At 47.1% G+C, this 23,451-nt stretch overlaps 1 protein-coding gene across 1 annotated transcript in view; it reads left to right on the top strand.

Moving 5' to 3' along the window:
* Positions 1–23,451, top strand: part of LOC113029372 (SCO-spondin-like) — a 61,696-nt gene that overhangs the window by 3,095 nt on the left and 35,150 nt on the right. The window contains exons 7-51 of the mRNA XM_026180212.1: positions 233–418; positions 514–684; positions 768–1,023; positions 1,142–1,188; positions 1,312–1,482; positions 2,393–2,527; positions 3,548–3,684; positions 3,768–3,862; positions 3,959–4,008; positions 4,097–4,267; positions 4,526–4,696; positions 6,200–6,279; positions 6,763–6,932; positions 7,049–7,095; positions 7,230–7,424; positions 7,878–8,048; positions 8,157–8,357; positions 8,463–8,553; positions 8,649–8,869; positions 8,954–9,100; positions 9,231–9,397; positions 9,558–9,703; positions 10,348–10,568; positions 10,658–10,693; positions 10,833–10,997; positions 11,186–11,392; positions 11,503–11,670; positions 11,808–11,942; positions 12,823–13,060; positions 15,276–15,428; positions 15,522–15,568; positions 15,657–15,827; positions 15,908–16,084; positions 17,238–17,393; positions 17,466–17,593; positions 17,950–18,089; positions 18,271–18,317; positions 18,395–18,598; positions 19,786–19,947; positions 20,631–20,747; positions 20,857–20,995; positions 21,127–21,323; positions 21,430–21,600; positions 21,827–21,954; positions 22,038–22,192. Coding sequence (XP_026035997.1) covers positions 233–418; positions 514–684; positions 768–1,023; positions 1,142–1,188; positions 1,312–1,482; positions 2,393–2,527; positions 3,548–3,684; positions 3,768–3,862; positions 3,959–4,008; positions 4,097–4,267; positions 4,526–4,696; positions 6,200–6,279; positions 6,763–6,932; positions 7,049–7,095; positions 7,230–7,424; positions 7,878–8,048; positions 8,157–8,357; positions 8,463–8,553; positions 8,649–8,869; positions 8,954–9,100; positions 9,231–9,397; positions 9,558–9,703; positions 10,348–10,568; positions 10,658–10,693; positions 10,833–10,997; positions 11,186–11,392; positions 11,503–11,670; positions 11,808–11,942; positions 12,823–13,060; positions 15,276–15,428; positions 15,522–15,568; positions 15,657–15,827; positions 15,908–16,084; positions 17,238–17,393; positions 17,466–17,593; positions 17,950–18,089; positions 18,271–18,317; positions 18,395–18,598; positions 19,786–19,947; positions 20,631–20,747; positions 20,857–20,995; positions 21,127–21,323; positions 21,430–21,600; positions 21,827–21,954; positions 22,038–22,192 — 6,688 coding nt within the window. The remainder of the gene's footprint in view (positions 1–232; positions 419–513; positions 685–767; positions 1,024–1,141; positions 1,189–1,311; positions 1,483–2,392; positions 2,528–3,547; positions 3,685–3,767; positions 3,863–3,958; positions 4,009–4,096; positions 4,268–4,525; positions 4,697–6,199; positions 6,280–6,762; positions 6,933–7,048; positions 7,096–7,229; positions 7,425–7,877; positions 8,049–8,156; positions 8,358–8,462; positions 8,554–8,648; positions 8,870–8,953; positions 9,101–9,230; positions 9,398–9,557; positions 9,704–10,347; positions 10,569–10,657; positions 10,694–10,832; positions 10,998–11,185; positions 11,393–11,502; positions 11,671–11,807; positions 11,943–12,822; positions 13,061–15,275; positions 15,429–15,521; positions 15,569–15,656; positions 15,828–15,907; positions 16,085–17,237; positions 17,394–17,465; positions 17,594–17,949; positions 18,090–18,270; positions 18,318–18,394; positions 18,599–19,785; positions 19,948–20,630; positions 20,748–20,856; positions 20,996–21,126; positions 21,324–21,429; positions 21,601–21,826; positions 21,955–22,037; positions 22,193–23,451) is intronic.

Genomic DNA, 23,451 nt, shown 5'->3' with positions numbered 1-23,451 from the left:
AATCCTGCAGCTCAGGAGGGAGTGCAGGTCATCTACTAATTGGAAAGTTGATGCTTTTAATCCCTGGCTGCTCCAGTCTGCATGCAAATGTCCTTGGGCAACTTAGTAACCCCAGGCTGCTCTGTGATGCATCCATCATAGTGTGGCTGTGATAGAAAGTGACCTCTACTCAGGTGCAGTGGAAAGCACTGAATGAGTCCATTACATTACTTTCCCTCCTCTTGTTGTGCAGCGCTACCAGGTGGGACATGGAGTAAGTGGACCGGCTGGTCAGAGTGCAGTAAAACGTGTTTCAATCACGTAGATGATGTGGGGGTGAGGCGACGATTCCGCAGCTGCACGCCGTTTAACCGCACGCAGCCCGCCTGCGATGGAGACAGTGAGGAGCAGGAGCCGTGCAACACTGAGCACTGCCCGGGTATGACACATGTAGACACACAAAGACAGGATAGATGGCATCATTCCTGGAAAAAGAGAAAAATGAAAGGCCGTAAAGCTGATGTGTTCTTCTAGTGCCCGGTGGCTGGTCAGCCTGGTCGGCCTGGTCTCAGTGTTCGTCCAGGTGTGACTCTGGTGTCCAGACAAGAGAGCGGTTGTGTAATTCCCCCACACCACAGCATGGAGGTAAAAGCTGTTCTGGGCCTCACATTCAGACACGCGACTGCAACTCTCAGCCCTGCTCAGGTACCGTGTTTGTCCCTGTTACGTTTCGCCACCCCGTCCGCTGAATATCACGTACAAGTCTTGTTGCACTCCTGTCCTCGCAGGCGTGTGTCCAGTGGGCATGACGTATATGACGGTACGAGAGTGCGAGGCTCAAGGGGGCGCGTGTCCACGGGTGTGCTTGGACATGACCTCCACAGAGGTACAGTGTGCCACCACCTGTTACGACGGCTGCTACTGCGCCCCAGGCTTCTACCTGCTCAACAGCAGCTGCGTGCCCCTGGCACAGTGCCCGTGTTACCACCAGGGGGAGATGTACCCAGCTGGCGCCACCCTGCCTGTTGATGCCTGTAATAACTGGTACCTCTCTTTACTCGTGCATCGCATTAAAGAGGAAGATCAAACTGTAGCTCTAACCTTCCATAAATACAGTAATCTATGTGTGAAATCACTTGTCCTTACACTGTGTGTCAAACAGCACATGCACCGATGGAGAAATGCAGTGTGGGACAGCTCCCTGCCCCGGTGAGTGAAAAAGAAACGTGCTGTTGCTGTCTCCCTCTGTCTCTGTGTTTTCTTGCTTAATGGTTTGTGTCTGCCACTTTATTTTCCTTTGTCGTCTCTCGTGTGTGCGTCTGTGTTTCTCAGTGGACTGTGGCTGGAGCAGCTGGACACAGTGGAGTGCCTGCAGCCGGACGTGTGACGTTGGTGTGAGGAGGAGGTATCGTTCAGGAACCGATCCTCCTCCTGCGTTCGGTGGTCGTCCCTGCAAAGGAGACAGGGTTGGGATTGATACCTGCAGCATTGAGCCCTGCTTCGGTGAGAACGACTGAATTAGAAGAAAATATACACTAGTGGTCAAAAGGTTTAGAACAGCCCGATTTTTCAGTTATTCATTACAATTCAAGTCATCCAAGTCCAATGAACAGCTTGAAATGCTACAAAGGTAAGTGTTGAACTGCCAGAGGTAAAAGAAAAAGGTAAGGTTACCCAAAACTGGAAAATAACATACAAGTTAAAATTATACAAAGAGGCCTTTTTCAGGGAACACAGCATGGTTAACAGTTTAAAGCTGCTCTGCAGCAGTGGAGGCTGAGCAGGCCTTGAAAGCTGAGCAGCATCAGCTGAACAGTATTGTACTGCAGAAAGTAGAGTGTTGCTACAGAAATGGCAAGAAAACGGTGATTAACAATGGAAGAGAGACAGACCAACATAACACTTATAAATGCAGGTCTGTGCTACAGAGAGACTGCAAAGAAAGTCAAGATGTCAGTGAGTCCAGTTTCCTTCAGCATCAAAGGCTCAGAAGCTGACAGGAAGAGATCTGCAGACAAAGACACGAGTGAGCCAGAGGACAAGTTTCAAGCAGCTTAATAGTGGTCGTAGTAAGAAAGAGAAGACTTTGAGCTGCAGGTTTGACAGGACGAGTTGCAGCAAGAAAGCCAGACGTCAGAATAAGACAAAGAGGCTTGCCTGGGCCATGAAACACTGCCACTGGACTACTGAAGACTGGAAGAAGGTATCATTGACTGATGGATCAACATGCAGGATCCATGCTTTCATTTCACAGTGCAATCAGACATCAAACTGCATCATTTTCAATAAAAAGCTGGAAAAATTGTGGTGTTCTGAAACTTTTGACCAATAATGTATATGTTCTAAAATTTGAAAAAAAAACTGAAATGAAACCTTTTAAGATGAAAAACTTTAAGCTGTGATTCGTCTGAAGGTTTAAAGGAGCCGTGGAGTCCATGGTCAGAGTGTTCAGTGACGTGTGGAGGAGGATACAGGACTCGAACCCGCGGACCCATACGGATTCACGGCACCACGCAGCAGTTCAGCACCTGCAACCTGCAGCCTTGTGGTAACACAGGAACAGCCTACATCATAATAATAACACAACGCTGGTGTCTGTGTGGATGCAGCGGCTGCAACAAGTGTCTGTGATGGAGGAAGAGAGGCTCCGGTGATCTTCTCAGCTGTTCTCACTCTCCCTTGAGATCCGATACAGTGCATTTACCATACAGACAGTGATGCAGCTGCTCAGGACGCTCTTTCCATTACATCACACAGTCATGGTTAGACTCACTCTGAGTAGCTACAATCCTACAGTCTCAGCCTATTTGCACACTTTGTTTGGTCTTTGTTTATTCACAAGCAGAAGTCACTACTGCTGACATCGTTCACCTTTCTGCAGCTACTTCTCACAAGAACCGAGCGAGGTCCACTTCCCACAACAAACCCACAGAGTTAGCACGAGTCACTTGCAGGTGTTTCTCGAGTTTGTGACTCGTGTGATTTGAGTTGCTACAATCTGATGACTTGTTTAAACTTTATTGTAACTTATGTCTAGTATGGCAGCATGGCACACAGTGCAAAAGCATTTAACCTCTTCTTCATTTCTTAATTTTTTGCATATTTGTGACACTTAAATGTTTAAATTTCATTCAGTATTGGACATACCAGAGGAAATAGAAAATGCAGTATTTAAATGATTATTTCAGAGCCATCCAAACCCAGCTGCCAAGGCGTCCGTTTCGTATTTACTCAGGAGATCTTTGCCTAACTTTAAAATCGTTCTGAATTATTTGTCACAAATATGCAACATCTGAGACATCAGAAAGGGCTAAATACTGTGTCGTGGCACTGTATGGCGTTTCCTTTTATCTGTTGGTGCTGATACAGTTTGGTAACAGAGCCCTGAGTCACATCGCTCATGGGTTGAATTTCCATGGCTGTTGTGTTAAAACTCAGATATTATGACAGTTACATTCTAATTCATACGCTCACCGTTTCGCCCACTTTTCATCCCTTCAAACTGGTGTTTTTGGTTATGCTGTAGGGGTTTTTACTGGTCTTTTCTCTGACTCTGTTGCTGTGCTAGATGAAGGGAAGAAGTGTCCTCCGGGCCAGGAGTGGATGCAGTGTATGATGGGAGCAGTGTCGTGCATGGACCTCACATTGGATCTCAGCAGGAACTGTACTCCGGGATGCCGGTGTCCACAAGGGACTGTCCAGCAGGTGAATGGGTGACAGGAATACACACACACATAAACAGATGGTTTGGGTACGACCTCTTTGCTCACGGGCTCCTACGTTCCCAGGACGGTGTGTGTGTGAGCGAGTCTGACTGTCGCTGTGATGTAGGCGGAGAGCAGTACAACCCGGGAGACACCGTGCCCTTAGACTGCAGTAACTGGTAAGTAAAGCTGGCTTGCTTCAGCAGATATATGAGCCGTGACAAACTGTGGAGATATAAAGTGGATTAAACACAAATGTGTGTCAAATATTTCAGTACCTGTGAAGGAGGAAGGCTGGTGACCTGTTCCCGTTTTAGCTGCAATGGTATGTATTTACAGTGCGATGATGTCTTTCGTCTTTTATAACGTGATTTACACTGATTTTGCCTGATTTTACCGCACAAACCAAACAGTTGATGGCCAGTGGTCAGCATGGACTCCCTGGGGTCATTGTTCGGTGTCTTGTGGAGCAGGCCTTCAGTCTCGGTACCGGTTCTGCTCCAGCCCCCGGCCCTCTGGCAGTGGCCTGCCTTGTACGGGCCCTCACCATGAGGACCAAGTCTGCATCATCGCCCCGTGTGACCGTGGGTTACTTTTCTGTCCCTGTGCATTGACTAATAGTCTGAGCAAACGTGAAGTTTAATTTGTCTGGCTTTGAATCAGTTACTAGGAAAGTGACGCCTCCCTGTCGTACAGTAGGATGCAGTAAACTCACAGTAAAGTGTCCACACTGGCACTTTAAAGTTTTGAAGGGGTTCTTGTATTTATGTTGATCTGCTCAGCTTACTAACCTTTATTTGCTCTCTTCATGTTTTTTAATGTGATGCGTTGGCTTTTTCCAGGTGATGGTGGCTGGGGTCAGTGGAGTCATTGGACGGAGTGTACCAAGTCTTGTGGTGGGGGGGTCCGAAGCAGAAGGAGAAATTGTGACAGTCCCAGTCCAGAGGGGGAGGGGAATTACTGTGAGGGGCTGGGAAGTAAAGTCACATCCTGTAACACCGAGCACTGTCCAGGTGCGTTTGTATTACTAGCATGTGCTGTCTGCTAACTACACTGAGTACAGCGCGGTAGATTCTGTATTACTGAGGGTTGTCATTCCTCAGTGGCTCACTATGGGATTGGCCTGTCTGCTGATCGCAACGACCATGTCGGGCAGAGCCACGTACCATTAAGTGGCTGCGACGCAGGCATTGTTCAAACGCCTCTTTGTGCTTCAAGCATATCTTGACCTGCAATATAGGCTAGCTATTATAGCTGTCCATAGATATGAGTGCTAACGCTAACTTGTCTGTCATTGTTACTTGGCTTCATCCTGACCTTGAGTCTTCGCCATGCACCGTGGTGTTCTACCACTTAGCTGTACGCTGAGATGGTTTCTTTTTACGATTATGCACATCAGCCGACATCTTCTTTGCTGTAGTTAGCATACAAGCTAACACAGACAGTCCTCCTGAGATATACTCAGTAGAAACACACACCAGGTTTACTTGTGTTGCCTAAGGCTAGAACATGCCCAGCTCACGATTGAAGGCGTTGGTTTATGTGGGCACTGGATGAGGATGACAATGAGGTCAGACCCCAGAGAAATCTTCATCCTCTACGCTGAGGCTGCCGAGCCTAACAATGAACGGTTCCTGGTGTGCACCAGCACCTGTTCCCAGCATAGATAGAATATGTATTTAGTTCAAAATTCCCAAACAAATCAAGCCCCGGCCAGCCCCCGTAAGCCCACCAGGCCAGGAGGGGAGGGTGGGCTGGCCATGGAATGACCGAACTCTACAGCAGCTCCACTGGGACAGTTCTTGTAGCCTGTCGGTCAGCAGGTCAGAAAGAAGATGCTACCCTGGCAATCTCCTTCGTTCCCACAGGTGAAAAAGCTGCATGGTCCCCATTCATCAGCCCACATGCTACATTCCTAAGTGTGTTGCACATGATAACCTCCTCCCACTTTTGACTTTGCCCTATGTTAGCTCTTTTGGTGGAGTAAATATCTCAGAAGATACAAATTCAGGAGGAGGTTTGATTTTCAGAGCGTGTGTCACGTCCTTTGGCGGCCCGCCTCTGAGCCCTCAGAGCTTTTGTACGTTGCACCAAAGTGGTCATAGCAAGGCATTTGTTTAGCTACGTATTTAGACCACTGGCTAATTCTAATTTGGTCAGACCAAGAAACTACAACACAAGGATCTGTTGTCCTTGAAGCATCTTACCATACTAAGGCTTCATCATAAACACAAAAGTGTTTCTCTAGGAGAATTTTAAGTCGTGTGTTCTCAGAGTGAGATGTCTCACAGCCCACCTTGTTGGGTCAAAGGGCGACGAGGTGCTTATCTTAAATAATAACTGCGAAGTAATGCAAACTCAAGTGTGATTGGATCAGCCCAGCGTGGTCGTGCATGAGACACATCCCTCTAAGGAATACGCAGGGAGATGCTTCCTATATTAGCCATCTCAATCATGCTACTCTGAGAACCAGGGTTATGTAAGTAACCCAAAGTCCTGTATGCTTGTGTTTTCAGTGGCACCATGTTCCCAGGTCCCAGGAACAGTGTTCAGCAGCTGTGGGCCATCCTGCCCTCGCTCCTGTGATGACCTTACTGTGAGTATCACTAGTGTGACTCCTGTCTGTCACTCGATGTATTTCATGCTTCTTATCCACAACCAGGTTCTGGAGGGTGTCATCAAAACAAGCTCAGTCCTCCCTCTCCTCAGCACCTCCTCCAGGTTTTCCAGGGTGATGCTGAGGTGAAATAATTTATCAACCATGCCCTGGGTCATGGTGGGAACTGCCTCATGAAAGTTCTCCTCCTGTTTAAGCCTTTGAAAAAAAACATTCTGCCACTTGTATCTACAGTCTTATCCTTTCAGCCACTACCCACAGTATTGTACTGATAACTAAGTCCTTAACAGACTGGTACCAATCCACCTGTCAGCCTCCCACTTTGATCTGGTTCCACAGAGTGGACATCCACCCTTTTCTGACTTATGTCAGCCGTGGATGTGCTTATTCTCACACTCATTACTGGGGATTAATAAAAGTCCTAATTCCCCCCCCCCCCCCCCCCCCCCCTCTCTCTCTCAGCACTGTGAGTGGCACTGTGAGCCAGGATGCTACTGTACAGAGGGAAAAGTCATGTCTGCTAATGGGACCGTCTGTTTAGAGAAGGAAGATTGTCCCTGCCTGGACCTTAACACCGGACGACGACTGGAACCTGGAGACACCATTGAAGCCATTGATGGATGCAACAACTGGTCAGAATTATACAAACACAAGAAGCACACGTAACACATGTAAAACACATTAGGATACACAAAGATAACCAGTTAGAAAGGAAACCTGAAGATCCTTCTGTTCCTTTGTTCTTTAGCACCTGCGAAGGTGGGAAATTCAACTGTACTCGAAACCCTTGTCCAGGTAAGTAAAGCCAGCTTTCAGTTTCAGTCAGATCATCTTAATAGTGTTAATATGTAGGACGATGTAGACAATGGCTATGTCTTGTAGTGGGTATAAAATAGCACAGATAGTTGTTACATCCAATTTAGTGTCAGGTGGCTGGTGTGAGTGGTCAGAGTGGACCCCCTGCTCCAGGACCTGTGGAGCAGAGTCGGTGACCCGATACAGAAGCTGCAGCTGTCCTGAGCCAGAGGCCGGAGGAGAGCCGTGCTCTGGTGAGCAGGAACTGCACAGTGGGGTTGGAGTTCAGATCCACAGGCAGCCCTGCCCTGTCGTTACTTTCTGTCCAGGTGAGATGATAATGTCTCATGGAAAGACACATTCGCACAGTTTGTAAATGTTCTGGATGCGTGTGGCTGAAACTACTTGCCTTTGGGCTGAAGGTCAGAGGTCAGAGGTCACGTTTTCTGAAAATCTTGTGAATGCAATGACTCAAGATGGAAGTCAGCTAGGATTTTTGATTTTATAGCATTTATACAGATTTCTGTGTCATGCTGAAAAATGACCTACTGTTATTGCACTTTTCTCTCTCACTGAGATATTACAGTTTTGTTTTGCTACTGTTGTTAATCACTGTGCATTTGTCTCTTACTTATAGCCTCGACCGTTTCAAATATTTTCAAATATTAATATTTTAATTTGTGTCGGTTTTCTTTTTGGTTTTCTGGTTCCAGCTACAGATTCTCAGTTACATCAGAGTAGTTGTACCTCTTCTTCTTCTCATTGCCGTACTGTGTCTTTAGTTCATGGCTCGTGGAGTCCCTGGTCCATGTGGTCAGAGTGCGATGGATGCACAGGATCGTCGACTCGGACCAGAGAGTGTAACAGTCCTCCTGCTAGATTCGGCGGTCTGCCGTGTCTGGGAGAGGGGAGGCAGAGCCGCCCTTGCAGTGAAAATCTCACCATCTGCTCAGGTTAGCATAGCTGTGGGTTTCATTCACTTTGACCGTAGAACTGCATAAACACTGTTCCACTTTTAAAAAACGATGTGGATGGTAATTCTATTCAAACCTTGTTCTCAGACTGTGGTGGAGGCCAGGAAGAATGGCCTTGTGGGAAGCCCTGTCCTCGCTCCTGTTCAGATCTCCATGGTGACACAGAGTGCTTGGACTCCCCCGAGTGTAACGCGACCTGTGGTTGTCCTGGTGACACGGTGCTGCAGGACGGAGTGTGTGTGGTGAGACAGGAGTGTCGCTGCAAATACCACGACAGCTCTGCTAATGGTTTGATCCTAATTTTGCTAACTTGTAAATATCAGCGTGTTAGACTGTGAACATTTTACTCCACTCAGTGTGATCATTTGCTCTGATCGGTCTATTTTTGTGCAGATTCAAGCAATGCATCGTGGCTATGGCCCGGTGGATCTGATTGGCTGTTTGCAAATCCAGGAGAGAAAATTATCAGTGACTGCAAAAACTGGTAAGCAGCTGATTCTTATTTTGGTTTAATTCACTCTTAATGTTCGAATAGCAAAAAAAAATGCCACATAATGTTTTTTGCCGACCTAATCTCAGCTCGTGTGAGGCTGGCGTTCTGCAGTGTCAGTCTGTCCCCGGCTGCCATGTCGACGGTGGCTGGAGCCAATGGGGAGCCTGGACTGAATGCTCTCTTTCATGTGGCGGTGGAGTCAAGTTCAGAAGGCGCCTGTGTGATAATCCGTCTCCGCAGAGTGGCGGAAGAGGCTGCCTGGGTGATGCTGAGCAGCAGAGAGACTGCAACACGCACCTGTGCACAGGTAGTCATGACGGGCTCATCTAGGTTTTTTACACTACCATCTGCATTGTTACATGTGTGATGTCTGTCTGTATTGTGTCTCCAGAGTCAGTGGGCCCGTGGTTGCCGTGGTCTCAGTGGTCCGAGTGCTCGGTCAGCTGCGGTGGAGGGCAGCAGTACCGCTCTCGTCTCTGCAGCCTTCCAGCGTGCAGCGGTCGTCAGAGCAAGATCTGCAACACCCACGTCTGCCTCGGTGAGCGTCTGCTTCCTGTGCAGTATTTGTAGCCATGCTGCAAAGTTATATTTACACTGCTCCAGTTGGAGGACTGTTTAATTAGTGTCTTTAACTGCTGTTGCTGCGTGGGCTTCATGTCGCTCTGCAGAGGTGGGCTGCCCTCCTGGCAGGCTGTACAGGGAGTGTGAACGAGGAGAAGGTTGTCCTTTCAGCTGCGCTCAGGTCAGCGGCAGGGAGGGATGCTACGCTGACGGCTGCGAGGAAGGCTGCCACTGTCCCGTGCACACCTACCAGCACCGTGGACTCTGCTTGTCGGTGGGTTCAGAGTAACTTCAGTAGTAGACATGTGACGTTTTAAAAGTGCAGCACAGAAAATGAAGAGCATGAACCAGGCTGTGATGCACCACTGAGAAGATCATTTCAAACTGATGCAGTTTCTTCTCTTTAGAGGGTGTTTGTGTTTGGTGTGTTTCAGGAGTGTCCATGTCTGGTGGATAAAGAGCTGCTGGCCTCTCTGCAGAGCGTCTCTGTGACACCAGTCGCATCCCTGCTGTTTCATAACATCTCAGAGGATATGGAGCTCCAGTCTGGAGATACGTTTGTCCATGACTGCAGCGCCTGGTAAGCAGAGAACTTTGGGAATAATAATACAATTTAAAAAAAAACAACATATTTTAAATAACTACTTCCAAAGTAGTCGTGACATCCCGTTCAGGTGGGGGCAGCTATCAAAGTGGGAGAGGTGGGCTGCACCGTGGACACGTCGAAGTATCCATGGAAATCACTGCAAAGCCGTTATCACAGGAATGACACCGTTGTCATTTGAGACTGAGTTGAGAGCAAAATTTTATGGCCTCATTCAGATCTGACTGAGTCATTAATTCTGAACAGTTGATGCTGGTTTTATACAAACCTGCTGATATCCAGACAGCCCATTCTTCAGGGCAGGCCTTTCTTCTTATTAGCAAAGATAACGCCAAAGCACAGGATGGATGCATTCCAGCACTGTGGCCCTGTAATAAAGACTTCCAGTGTCAAACTGGCCTGTCCACAGTCCACCGGTCCCACTTTGAGAACATCTACCACAGTGTACAGCTACAACCTGAACTGGTGCGCAGCTACAATCCTGTACTGAGTAAGAAATGGAAAACATTTGTTGTTGTGACACAGTGGGAGCGATGCCAACTGTGTCATACGTATAAAACAGTGTAAAACTGCTGTTATATGGAAAATCACCACCAGTCTACCCCTTTTGTTCCCCGTAGCGAGTGTGTGCACGGCAGGTGGAACTGTTCTCTGGAGCACTGTCCTGTACACGGTGCTTTGTCTTCCTGGGGCCCCTGGAGCCCTTGCTCACTATCCTGCGGTGGTTTGGGGCTCAAAACCCGCTCTAGAGGTTGCACACAGCCCGCCCCGGCCCGTGGAGGGAGAGACTGCCAGGGGCCACGGAGGGAAACGACCTACTGCCAGGCCCCTGACTGTCCAGGTACTTTGGAGAGATTCTGTAGAACACGTGTAATATGTGTATTTCAGGGATGAAGGTCAGATTCATGAAAAGCTGCTTTTCCCCTCCAGCTACTGTTGTTCCAACAGAAGAACCAGCCACACCGGGTAGGTTCACTTTTCTGTGCACTCATTTGACTCTGTTCCTTTGGTTGCCATTTTCTTGTATTTGTGCATGCTGTTTAGGCTTTTCTTATCTTAAATATCCTCTCTGTATTTCATCATCTTTCCGTTTCCATCTCCTCAGAGGAGGACTCTGGGTTCTCTCCCTGGTCGCCGTGGAGTCCTTGCACAAAGACCTGCACCGACGCTCTCAGCCCGGCCCTGAAGTCCCGCCATCGACAGTGTGTGACACCAGCCTGTTCTGGAAGCTCTCACCAAGAGAAGGCATGCAACTTGCCCCAGTGTCCAGGTACACCACGCCCACTGTCTGCCTGCCTCTATTTATTTAATAAATCAGTTTGTGTTGCCTTATATAACTATAATATAAAGTACAAGTTAGTGCTCAGTTGATATGACTGCAGGAGCTGCGTGTGTGGTTCTTGCTTTGATGAATACAAGCGTCAACCAAGCTTATGTGTTTTGTGTTTCTGTTTTGAGGCGAGGTGTGTGTAGAGGCCGAGTGTGCGCGAAGGAACTGTTCGTGGACCAAGTGGGCAGAGTGGAGCGCTTGCTCGCGGTCCTGCGGCGTGGGTCAGCAGCAGAGGATCCGAACGTTCCTGAGCCCCGGAACAAACGGCTCGTGGTGCGAGGACATCCTCGGAGGAAACGTGGAGCATCGCTTCTGTAACATCAAACCCTGCAGAGGTCAGCTGTAATTATCAGTTCAAACTCTTCAGTGAAGGAATATTTAAAAAGCCAAAGAGAGAGTTTCATTTTTCACTTACTGGTCTGCGTTTGTGTTCGATGTTGTGTAGTTGATGGAGGCTGGTCCCGGTGGAGTCCGTGGTCGCGCTGTGATAAGCGTTGCGGCGGCGGACGCTCGATACGCACTCGCTCCTGCTCTAGTCCTCCACCCAAAAATGGTGGAAAGAAGTGTGCAGGAGAGAAGAACCAAGTGAAACCTTGCAACACCAAACCGTGCGGTGAGTCTGATCTACCACGTCCTGCGTTTGGCTCCTCATTGTTCCAGCATATGGCTGTTTATCTACAGGAGTGTGTGTTCAGCCTGTGCAGATAGCATCATGGCAAAACTCAGGAACTGCTGTCTGTGTATTGTCAGATGATAGAGGGTGCCCACCAGGCCAAGAGTTTGTGATGTGTGCCAGCCAGTGTCCACAGCGCTGCTCAGACCTCCAGCAGGGCATAGAGTGCCAGACCAACAGCGAATGTCAGCCTGGCTGCCGCTGCCCTCAAGGTACACAAGTCACACCTCATATGTGCGTGTCTTTGTCCGAAAAGTTCCTCTCCTGGCACTGATTTAACCCCTAAACTGTTCTGTGCTCTCCACTGAGAGAATCGCTTCGCGTCTAGAAATGGGTTTGTTATAACTCCTCTGCCTTCTTTAGGATTCGGGGTTCTGAGAATATACAAATTCCTAGAGTCCTGAATCCCCAACATGTGCACGGGATCCCCCAAGATATCTGCACACAGCTGACTCAGCGTAAAAGTTCTCTGCAGTTCTCAGTAGAACCTTCTAAGAGACGTAATTCAGTTACAAATGGTGTTTACTCCAGTTAGAAACTGTTGAATTGGAACAGACTGAGTGGCTCATCAGTGGTAAAACAAAAGCAGAGCGGACTGTAACAGGTAACACAGGCCTTCAGTTTAACAGCATTATCAGGCAGCCAGTCATATTCTGTTGATGTTTGATTGACCTTGGTTGGGTTATTTAGGTGTAAGAGTTGTTTCCACTGTTTAAAACTGGCTAAATCTTTTAAAGATAAATAACCTAACCGGCTCGACGTCACACAAGTATTAGAATTTAGTTTTTTCCAAAGACATTATAGGAGTGAGACGAGGAAAAATCTTAAAGTGAGTCTGGGAGAATTCCCCAACAATAAATATGATGGCAGAAATCAACAACAACAGGTTTAACTGGTGATTCTGTAATGGCCCTGTGGACCATTAAGATGACATCTCATTTAGATGATGTTTCAGAGTAGCTGTGCAGTGCAAGGCGTCATTCTGCTGCCAAGTGATGAGATTTGCATCTAGAATTGTTTTGTTAAAACGAATTCATTTTTTTTCATTAGCATGAATCGTGGTTTGCGTATCTTTTGTACGTGTGTGTTTAGGTCAGTTGCAGCAGGACGGGGTGTGTGTGCAGCTGTGGCAGTGTGACTGTGTGGACTCACTGGGGCAGATTTGGGTGGCCGGCAGCACGCATCAGGTGGACTGCAACAACTGCACCTGCTCTGACGGACAGCTGCTCTGCAGCAATGACAGCTGCCAGGCTACCTGTGTTTGGAGCTCCTGGTCCAGCTGGGCTCCTTGCAGTGTTTCCTGTGGACAGGGCCAGAGAACCAGATACAGGTGAGGTCTCCTGGGACCTGGACGAAGGAGACATGGTTTGTTTTGTAAACTGTTAAATTCTTGTTTGAGCACGTCCGTGTTTGGACATTAAAATGGGATCCAGACGGAGGAAAGTTTTTTTTACAAATCTGAAACTGGATTTTAAACAGGTTTTAAGTGGTACGCTCTTTAACAACAAGACGGAGATCATAACGATCAGAAAATCTATCATATTGTTTCCAGTGTAGAGATGGCACGATGCCACTTTTTTATGTCCGATACCGATATCATCAATTTGGATATCGGCCGATACCGATATGAATCCGATATAGTGTTTTTTAATCAATAAAACTCTTTTTTTAATATCTTGCTGCTTTTTGTATAAGTTCATACTCAAGTTTAAATAAACAACAACACTAAAGCTATTCTGTTATACCTGTATGCAAAAAAATACAACAAAATATTTCATAGTTCAGCAAAACTGATCAATCTAATAAACTTAAACCTGCTCCATCCTCCCTATTCTGGTGTTTTAAAGAGTACTTTGCAAACTCCCAGGAAAAAAAATAGGGAACCACCCCCCCCCCCCCCCCCCACCCTCCACCTCATGATGCTTAATCAATGTAATCAACTTTAATATGATGCAGTGTGGAAAAAAGAAAAAATGCACAGAAATGAATAATTTTTCTACAATAATAAAATAGATTCAACATCTTTCTTCTACAGAACTGCAGACTGCACAGATGGTATCTTCCCAAAGGAAAAAGTACTATAGCTTACTAGTATATTAGACTTAACAGTTACTATATGCAGTAATGGACTTCTATATATTTTACATCAGATTAAAACTGTGGGTGTAAGAGTCAGATAATTATTTATTAAAAGCTCAACATTTTAAATGAGAATAAGAAAGAAAAGTATGTCTTTGTGCCCCCTTTTCCCTGTTATTGCCCTATCGGCCCCCCTGGCTACACTTTGCTAGATCCGCCCCTGCACAGTTACAGCCGTCAGCTGTAGAAAAAGATCCTGGAGTAGAAAGAAATATTAAATAAATTCTAACAACAGCTGATCAAGCTTAAACGTGCTGCTGTTGTTCAGCCGCTGGTTTCCTCTTTCTGGTGCAAAGTGAGACAAAAACAAAGAAGAGAGACGGACTCACGACAGAAAAGCCGATCAGCTGATCACTGATCAGTTTCACGGTTGAAGTAGCAGCAGCAGAGAGAGAGAGAGAGGCAGTCGCTCCATATATCGCTTGTTAAGCTTTACAAACATTCAGAGATGAACTTACACACTGCTTTACTTCTCTCTGGGATCACTTCAGAGATGAAATGCTGGTTTGGTAGTGAGGCTACAAATACACACAGCCGCTCTATCACTGAGCACACTGCTCCGACATGCTACGGTTATGAGCCGAGTTACGCCGTGTCGCAAGTTTTGTGAGGTGCTTTTTTGATATTTAATGGATCGGATTACATTTTTTATTTCTCTCCGATATCCGATCCAGTAATTTACGTCAGTATCGGACCAATACCGATACGTAATATGGGATCGGTCCATCTCTACTCCAGTGTTTGTCTTCTGTAATTGCTGAATTAAGGATAAAGTTGATTCGAGTTGTCTGAGTCAGTGTGACGATTAACTCTGTCGTCTGTCTTTTGTCCGTGTCAGGAGATAAAATCGGGGCTCTGCGGGAGCCGGAGGGTCACTTGCTGAAAGCATTTCTTTCAAAAGAATGAATTTGCTGCTGATCAGACACCTTCCTGATGGATAGTTAAATAGCTTCGTTTCCATGGTACTGCAAGTTCTCAATGCTAATTCCAAATCTTAGAATTTACAAATAACATAAGATACATTTAACACTTTAAATCACATATGAAAGCAGTCACGGAGTAACAGATTAGTGATCCAGGCTTCCTGCTACCACAGTAAATCAGCAATGTAAACAATAATGGAGTCTAGTAGGTTAGGGGGCGGAGCCAGAGTTTCAGTCTCACAGCATGGGGGTAGAGGTTATTCTGGACTGGATCCTGCGCTGCAGTTTTCAGAGCACCTAAAGGCTGATGATTTTCTGAACCCTGACTGTGAATCTTAATATATGAAACGTGAAAAGAGCGTGATGGTTGGTTCATGGTCTTTGGTTCTGCAGTGTATCTGTGGATATAAATACATGCAGTGGTATTAAACTGGTTTTCGGTGTATTCCACTGTGATTACCTGCTGTTCGTGTTATGTGCCAGGTCTCTGACCCCAGACACCGAGGGAACACGTTGCCACTTTGAGGAGGTCCAGCACAGACCCTGCAGTCCAGGAACCTGCCCACCTCTCTGTCTCCTTGACAACCAGACGCTCAGTGTGGGTGACACCTGGCTCCAAGGAGAATGTAAACAATGGTGCGTTAGATAAGGACAGAGGATATGGATGTTAATGACAAAAATGAAATGTCAGTGATACTGTGCTGGAAGCTCTGCCTGTGTTTCTTCTAGCACGTGCACTCCAGAGGGAGTTTTCTGCCAAGACATCGACTGCAGAGGTGCGTCGCCGTGTTTCTGTGAAAGAGTGTCGCAGATGTTTGAAGTCCTTGCAAAGAAAGTTGTGAAAATCCTTTGTGCTGTTTCCAGTGGACGGTGCTTGGACCCCCTGGTCGGTGTGGTCTGACTGCTCAGCGACTTGTGGTCGGGGCACACATGTTCGAACCCGCGCCTGCATCAACCCCCCACCACGAAACAATGGTTCTCACTGCAGCGGGCCAGAGAAAGAAACACAGGACTGTCAGACCCCTCCGTGCCTGGGTCTGTATCTTAAGGCAAGGAAAGAAAAGCCACATATTCTCTCCCATCAAAGGGAATTTCATTTACTCTTGTATCAACAGATGACCTTTGCCCTTGGTCTCCTTGGTCACCGTGCTCCCAGACGTGCGGGGCGGGGTCTGTATCACGACACAGGGCGTGTGTGTGCGAGCAGGGAGGAGATGCGGCGTGTCCCCCTGAGATCGAGGCTGAGAGGAACCGCGTGGAGACGCAGCTGTGCTACAAACAGCCCTGTCCAGGTACAAGAGTCATGCTGGCAGCACTGAAGCCAGACTAACAGCCACGATCGCTGTTTGTGCTGTTTCTCTCTGAACAGCTGACGGCTCTGTGTGTCTTCAGCATTTCTGAGAAGCCATTGTAATTAGAGGAACTTCAGCTGAGCTCATTAAACGATTGGACATAGTTGCAGTGACTGTTACTGATGAACACAGAGTTATTCTAATATATTATTAGGTAATGAGCTATATGGGCACAGACCAGAGTACATGTAGGGACACAACATTAGAGACTAGACTGGGGAACCACAGAGTGACATTAAAGGGTTTATTGGATCTTTGTTTTTTAGCGTCACATTGCATTATTAGGTCTCCATAGTGACTTAGTATGGTATAGATTTTCTGTTGAAGGAATATATTTCATATATGCAACCTGCTGAGCTGTATCTCACACCGCAGGACGAAGCCGTGCAGTAAAGTTACAGCTGCGCAAAATAAGAGTTAAGTCACATATGCAAAAAATGTTTTAGTGGTTGATCCCAGTCTGTTTCACACTGCTGGAGCTAATAGGACACAGATTGCAGATGTTTGCCACAGAGAATATTAAATCAGTCAAACTAACTTCACTTGTCCATCTGCTGATTTCTGTGTTGCACACATGTGCATTGCAGGTTTTATTGAGTGAAGCTGGACAGGTAGGTACAGCCTCTACTAAGTGAACAGAGCTCAGTGTACAGGGTATCGGTGTCACAGAAAACAAATCGGACCCTTAACATTACTAATGCTACCAACAAATCCTGGAACACCGGGCAAATTGGGAAAAGATGATCTGGCAGAAGAAATGAGGGCGGGCAGGAAATACACAAGGGCAGGAAGTGAAGTATGTGAAATATGAGAGAAAATAGCACAAGTAGAGCTACACAGAGCTTTGGAGCCTCGCATTCAAACCTGTGTTAGACTGTGAGAAGCTTCCAGACTGTTTGAGATTCACTGACTTTCATCTTTTTATTGTGCTTCACTTTTTGAAGCCAGTGTAGAAGAAGGTGGGCAGGTATTTGACTTCTAAAATTATGCCATAGTATGCGATTAACTGAAGAGCCGACTGTGTGTTGAAGCGACTCACAGATGACATCAAGCGCTCGTGAATCGCACTTGAATGTTTTCGTTGCTTTGGCAGGCTGTCCCATGTCAGCGTGGAGCGTTTGGTCTCAGTGTTCCTGTGCGTCCCAGAGGCAGCAGCGTTACCGTGTAGCGCTCTCTTCACCCACCAGGGGCCAACAGTGCACTCCTGTGGAAACGCAGAGCCGGGCATGCGGTCTCAGCCGCTGTGATGGTGAGTTCATTACCCTTAGAGCTGCTTAAGCTGCACTCTGGTCCTACACCTCTTCATGTGTTTTCCTGCTAGAAGTCTGCGAAGCCCCGTTTGTGTACTCGTCGTGTGGCGCTCCCTGTGAGAAGCAGTGTGAACTGCGTGGCCGTGAAGATCTGTGTCTGGGTGTCAGCGAGTGCACACCTGGCTGTTACTGTCCACAGGTGAGTTTTAATGAACGCTGCTGAGTTTAATTATGATTTTTGGACACTACCAGTAGGATACAGTAAGACGCACTTTGCCTTTGGAGGTTTTGCTTTGATTTCTGGTCATTAAGAACAAATATGATTAGCAAATAATACAACACGTGTTAACAGCTGCGTTTTGTTGGTTTGGTTTTTGGATCTTAAGCTGCTTCAAACAGCACGTTTGCCTGAAGTATGAATTCTACATTGATGCATCTCAATGCACGTGATTTGAGCACAACACACGACAAATGTGCTGTACTTTATGACCAAGACACAGATCCGATCGCTGCGCTGTTTCTTCTTTCCTCTGAGATGTGTGTTTTTCCTTCCAGGGCCTGCTGCAGTATAATGGGAGCTGTGTTCCTCCAGAGGAATGTGGCTGCATCCACTTGCAGCACCAAGCTCCAGGAGATCCACCCACGCCTGTCACCGTCCCACAGGGGGCCACGGTCACCATAGGCTGCAGTACCTGGTCAGTTGTCTCTATCAGCCCCTGTTGCTGATAGAGACATGAATGTTTTCTCACAGTGTTGTCGTCACTCTCTGCTCTTTCTTTGTGATTCCCAGCTTGTGTGTGCAGTTTGTCTTTTATGCTGCCTGGGCTGTGACAGGTTGTTATTATTGTCCGTTTTGTTGACTTCTCTGTCCTCCAGTCTTTGTCACGATGGGAGTTTGCAGTGCGACATGAGAGAATGTGAAGGTAAGAGAGCAGAGTAATAAAACGAGGTTCTCTGTAAACACGGTGAACCTGAATCTTTCTTTCTCTCCTTCTTTCAGTCGTCCTCAGCGAGTGGTCGGGCTGGACTCGGTGCTCTCCCTGCGTGCTGCAGCACAACAGCTCGCAGATGGTGTCGATCCAGAGGCGCTTTCGAGCCTGTTTGGACCTGGATTCTGGTCTTCCAGTCTCTAAAGAGGAGGAGAGCCAGTGTCCAGGACTGCTGGTAGAGGAGAGGCCATGTCCAGATGCTAACATCTGCAGAGGTAACAAAGATGCTCACACCAAGAGTTTGTTTCGTGTCAGAGGATTCAGTTGTCTTATTGGCCAGATGTCACTGAGGAGAGAGCAGCAAAAGTAAATGTTCTGTGTTATGTTAGAGATTTTACTGCTGTCTGCAAACTCATACTGACCTTTGCAAGATTCTTTTAGGTCAAACTTGCACTGTGCACCTGGAAGTTGGGTCGGATTGAGGTTGGAGGATGTTCACACCATAAACAAGCTGCACAAACTGCACCTCCTCCACAGGGTCTGGGTGTTTGTGGGCACCACAGTTGTGCTCTGTCTGAGACCCTCTCAGTAAAAGTTTGACACAGATTGCATGCAAACAGTGGGTGAATGAGTCAGGGCTCGACGAGCACGGCTCCAAAGAAAAAAATGAATTACACAGTCGGTCAGAGGGTGATGAAATGACTGCAGCGCGGTTTTCTCTGGAAAGGAAAGGGGGGTGATTGTGTTTTGAAATAAATGCGTGCACTTCAAAGCATATTCTTTTCATCTAAATAAAGACAGTTGGAGTCTCACACACAGCGAGGAATAAACGACTGCAGACACCGATAATGTCCAAGTCATAAACAGGCAAACCTTTAAACTGTTTCAGTGTATTAAATAAATGTATGTAGTTTTGGATCCAGTGACGAGAGCGATGTCATTCTGACATGTGGAGTCTCTGAGGGAAAATGTTTACTGTGTGTCAGTCACAGCTGCCATCAGCAGACAGTTAAGAGGCCTTAATCAGTGCAAAATGGGCTTTTCCTGCTATTCTGACTCACTTTATTCCCCAAAGGAGAAGAAAAGGACAGGTTAAATGCTCATGTGTGGTTAGCTTTGCTTTTATGTGCGTGCAAAGGATGATTCAGCTCAAATTTAACTCTGTCATCCATCCATTTTTTATACACGAATGGCTCTGAATGACTGCTGTCCCAGCTTAATTTGCATGTCAAACAACTGAAGCCTGGTTCTTGGTCATAGTGAGTAAATACTGCTCAGCAAGAACAAACTAAAATGTGTCTCTTACTTATAAATGATACAGCAAATAAACACATTGTGTTTGTCGCTCTGTCGTCATCATCTAAAACGAAACACTTAAAGTTTCTGTATTTGTCACTGTCAGTCTGTTAATGCGGATAATACCAAGGTTAGGTTAGTTATGATAGTCACTCTGCTCTCCTAGATGTGTGTCAGTGGAGTGGGTGGAGTGCTTGGACAGCGTGTGCTGAGCCGTGCAGCGGTGGAGTCAGGCAGCGCTACAGACAGCCCCTGGCCTCTCCTGCAGGACCCCAGTGTAGGAGCCAAGAGACCCAGACCCAAGGATGCAACACGGCCCTCTGCCCAGGTACATGTGAGCTTAAAAAGAGAGCAAAGCCAACAGGCAACATCAGTGGTGTAGTTCATAAGTTCAGTTCCAAAGATAACATTAGTTACACAATTTGTTGATATATATGTGAATGGAGATGACTGCAAAAGCCCCTAAAAATTAAGGCTGTTGGAAGTTTTGGTACACGCAGTGAAAATGTTTTCCTCGAAGGCTTCGAGGCTGAGCCGGACAGAGATGATCATGTTGTTTGTGTCAGCGTGGTTTGTTAGAAACACATTTGTGTGTTTTCACTTTGAACTAATGCAAAGTCATTAGTGTTTCTTTTCAGCAGCTGAAGGAACTTCTGCACATTCTTGGAAAGAAGTGAGAGGAAATCAGACGTACAAGTAAAACGTATATAAAACGACACACAGAGGAAAATGATCCGATTCAATGAATTTCTAACCAAACGTCTTTACAGCTTAAAAAGAAGAATTTTATAGGAAGTTCCATTAGTTCTGAAGCTGTTTGAAATAAAACAAATCAGGATGTACTAAAAGACTAAATCAGACTGAAGACAAAACTTTGTCCTTACGATTATCTGTCTGTCACAAAGCTACAGCTACAAGCCGCACACATCACACCACCACCACCGTGCTGAACTCTGTTTCTATGTCAGGTCACATTTTGCAGCGCAGGCATGGTTTTCTTTGCTTTTTCAGGTGAGCGCTGTGAGGACAGGGATCGAGCCTCCCAGGACAGCTGTGCCAACAAGTGTCCTCGCAGCTGCACTGACCTATGGGAGCATGTGCAGTGTCTCCAAGGAGCCTGTCACCCGGGTAACCATGGATAACATCTTCCTAATATTAGACTTTCATTACGTGAAATTCATTGTTTCTCTGTGTTTCTTTACTTTTCCGTCTCTTTTTTTGGTTTTTGTCTCCTCAGGTTGTCGGTGTCCAGAAGGACAGCTGTTGCAAGATGGCCGCTGCGTGCCAGTGACAGAATGTCGTTGTGGTATCCCATCAGGCAACGGGACGCTGGAGTTCCTCCCTGAAGAGGAGTTTACTGTGGACTGTAACACCTGGTGAGAACTGCTTTCTGTGAGCTGAAGTATGGTCATAGTTGGGATTAATAAAGCAGTTTTTCAAATTTTTGTAGCGTTTAGTTCATAAACTTTGCTCCGTCTCACTTCTCGTAACGCCCCTCCGTGTGCAGTGTGTGTGAGCATGGCACAGTGGTGTGCTCCAAGCTTCCCTGTCCAGTTTATGAGCCCTGGAGTCCATGGAGCGCCTGCTCAGCTTCATGTGAGCGAGGCCGGAGAACCAGGACGCGCCGCTGCCAGGACACAGAGGGCGGCCCGCCCTGTGCCGAAGTCATGCAAACAGAAATCTGTGATCTGCCGTCGTGTCCAGGTCGGACATAGAAAAAATATCCAGCCAAGATCCTGAGATTTTACCTGTAAGTCTGGCGTCCCCTTACCTCCTTAATCTCTGCTTAACTCGTCGCCTCTCTTTGCAGCGGGTTGTTTGCTGAGTGAGTGGTCGGCCTGGAGCGAGTGCAGCGCCTCCTGTGACGGTGGGTTGTCATTGCGGAACAAGACGGTCCTTCGAGAGCCAGAGCCCGGTGGGACAGCCTGTGTCGGGCCACTTGAACAGCACGTTGTCTGTAACACCAACAGCTGCCTGCCCGGTAACACAAGCACACAACACTGCGCACTTTGTGTGTCTACTGAGAGATACCCCTTGAGTTCAAATGATGTGAAACTGTTGTCAGTCAGCTCATCAAAGTCCTAACGAGTGATGTTTACAGTTATATTAATCATAACAAACAAAGTGAATACGAAGTAAATATATCAGCGCACATGTCTGCACGCCGACCTGTTACAGGTGAGGTCATTTGCTTTATGTTCCTGCAGAGTGTCCCGGCACGCAGGTGTCCAGTGACTGTTCAGCTTCCTGTCCGTATACCTGCCAGGACTTGTGGCCACACACTCAGTGTTTACCTGGACCCTGCACGCCGGGGTGCACATGCCCTCCTGGACAGGTGTGTGTGTGTGTGTGTGTGTGTGTGTGTGGTTGGACAGCAGATGTGAGTCCTAACTGATTGTGTCATCGTGCCCTTTGCAGGTGTTGCACAGGGGCTCCTGTGTGGCTCACGCTGACTGTCCCTGTTCGCCGCTCTCTTTGCCGGCTGATTTTCAAAGCTGGAATGTCAGCTCCGAGTACTTCACGGAAGCTCTGCTGCCCCCGGGAGCGGCCATCCAGCACCTCTGCAATACATGGTGATCTGCTACTGTTGGTGTGGTCCAGTCATTCACTGAGTCGTGTTGTAGGCAGTTGAACCAACGGCTGTAAAACTGTAATATGTGGCTCTTACATTTCCGGGCTGGCTCTGGCTCAGGTTGTAGAGCAGGTCAGCTACTAATCAGAAGGTTGGTGGTTCAATAGCTGCTCAGGTATCCTTGGGCAAGATGTTGAATCCCCAGTTGCTCCTGATGTGTTCATTAGAGTAAGATTTTGTGTGAATTTTAGACAGAAAGCACTCAGACACAGTGAAAAGTGCACAAATGGGAGATTAAACGATGCAGAGTGCTCGAGTAGAGTAAAACAGCACTGTGGAAGAAGCAGTGCATCCACGCTGCGCAGTTTAAAAATGACTCGACCGATGATTTGATTTTTTTTCTAATGTTTCTAACAATATTCCAACCCAAAGAAATGTATGTTTTGTTCATTGTTGTGTTTCATTTTGATCCAAGACATTTAATTGTAGCAATTAACGTTACATTTGCTACATTTTCTTCAGTATTTCTTCAGAATAAAGAGACACACCATAAATAAAGTCAGTTAAATGACTGGTACCTTGTTCATGAACATCATTTCTGCCCGAGTCAGGTCGATTTTATCCAACTGTCTATTTTTGCTTTAATTAAAAGAAAACGTTGGGTTACTTAACATAATCCCTGGTTCTTTGATAACAGAGTGAGGTGTTTCACTATGGGGAATCGCCTCGGCGTGACCAACTACGGAAGCTCCAATGACACCACGTCTGTCTATGACAGACCTGTCGAGTCGTGCTCAGGGCTCCGCCCCCTCATACTAACACGGCCGACCAGCTCCTCCTAACTCATTCCAAGCGGATTTCTTTCCGTGCCTAAGCAAGGAGGGAAGTGTTGGTGAAACACCTCACTCTGTTATCAAAGAACCAGGGATTACGTTAAGTAACCCAACGTTCTTTTTCTAACTTCGCTCGGTGTTTCACTATGGGAGATATGGCCCACTCCCGGATTGCGCCAGCTCCCGAAGCTACTCTCCAGTGCTACTCCAGGATCTCAGGTCGAACCTGAGGCACCAGAATCCAGCACCGTCTGAGCCAGGGATGACTGTGCAACATCCAGCCGATAAAACCGGACAAACGTGTGCGGCGTAGCCCAGCTTGCTGCCGCACAAATATCCTGGACTGATACACCTCTGAACAACGCCCAGGATGTGGCCACACCCCTAGTGGAGTGAGCTCGGAGTCCCGGGGGGGGGGGGGGGGGCT

The sequence above is a fragment of the Astatotilapia calliptera genome, chromosome 9 (assembly GCF_900246225.1).
Source record: "Astatotilapia calliptera chromosome 9, fAstCal1.2, whole genome shotgun sequence".
Lineage (NCBI taxonomy): Eukaryota > Metazoa > Chordata > Actinopteri > Cichliformes > Cichlidae > Astatotilapia > Astatotilapia calliptera.
This window is presented reverse-complemented; position numbering and strand designations above follow the sequence as displayed.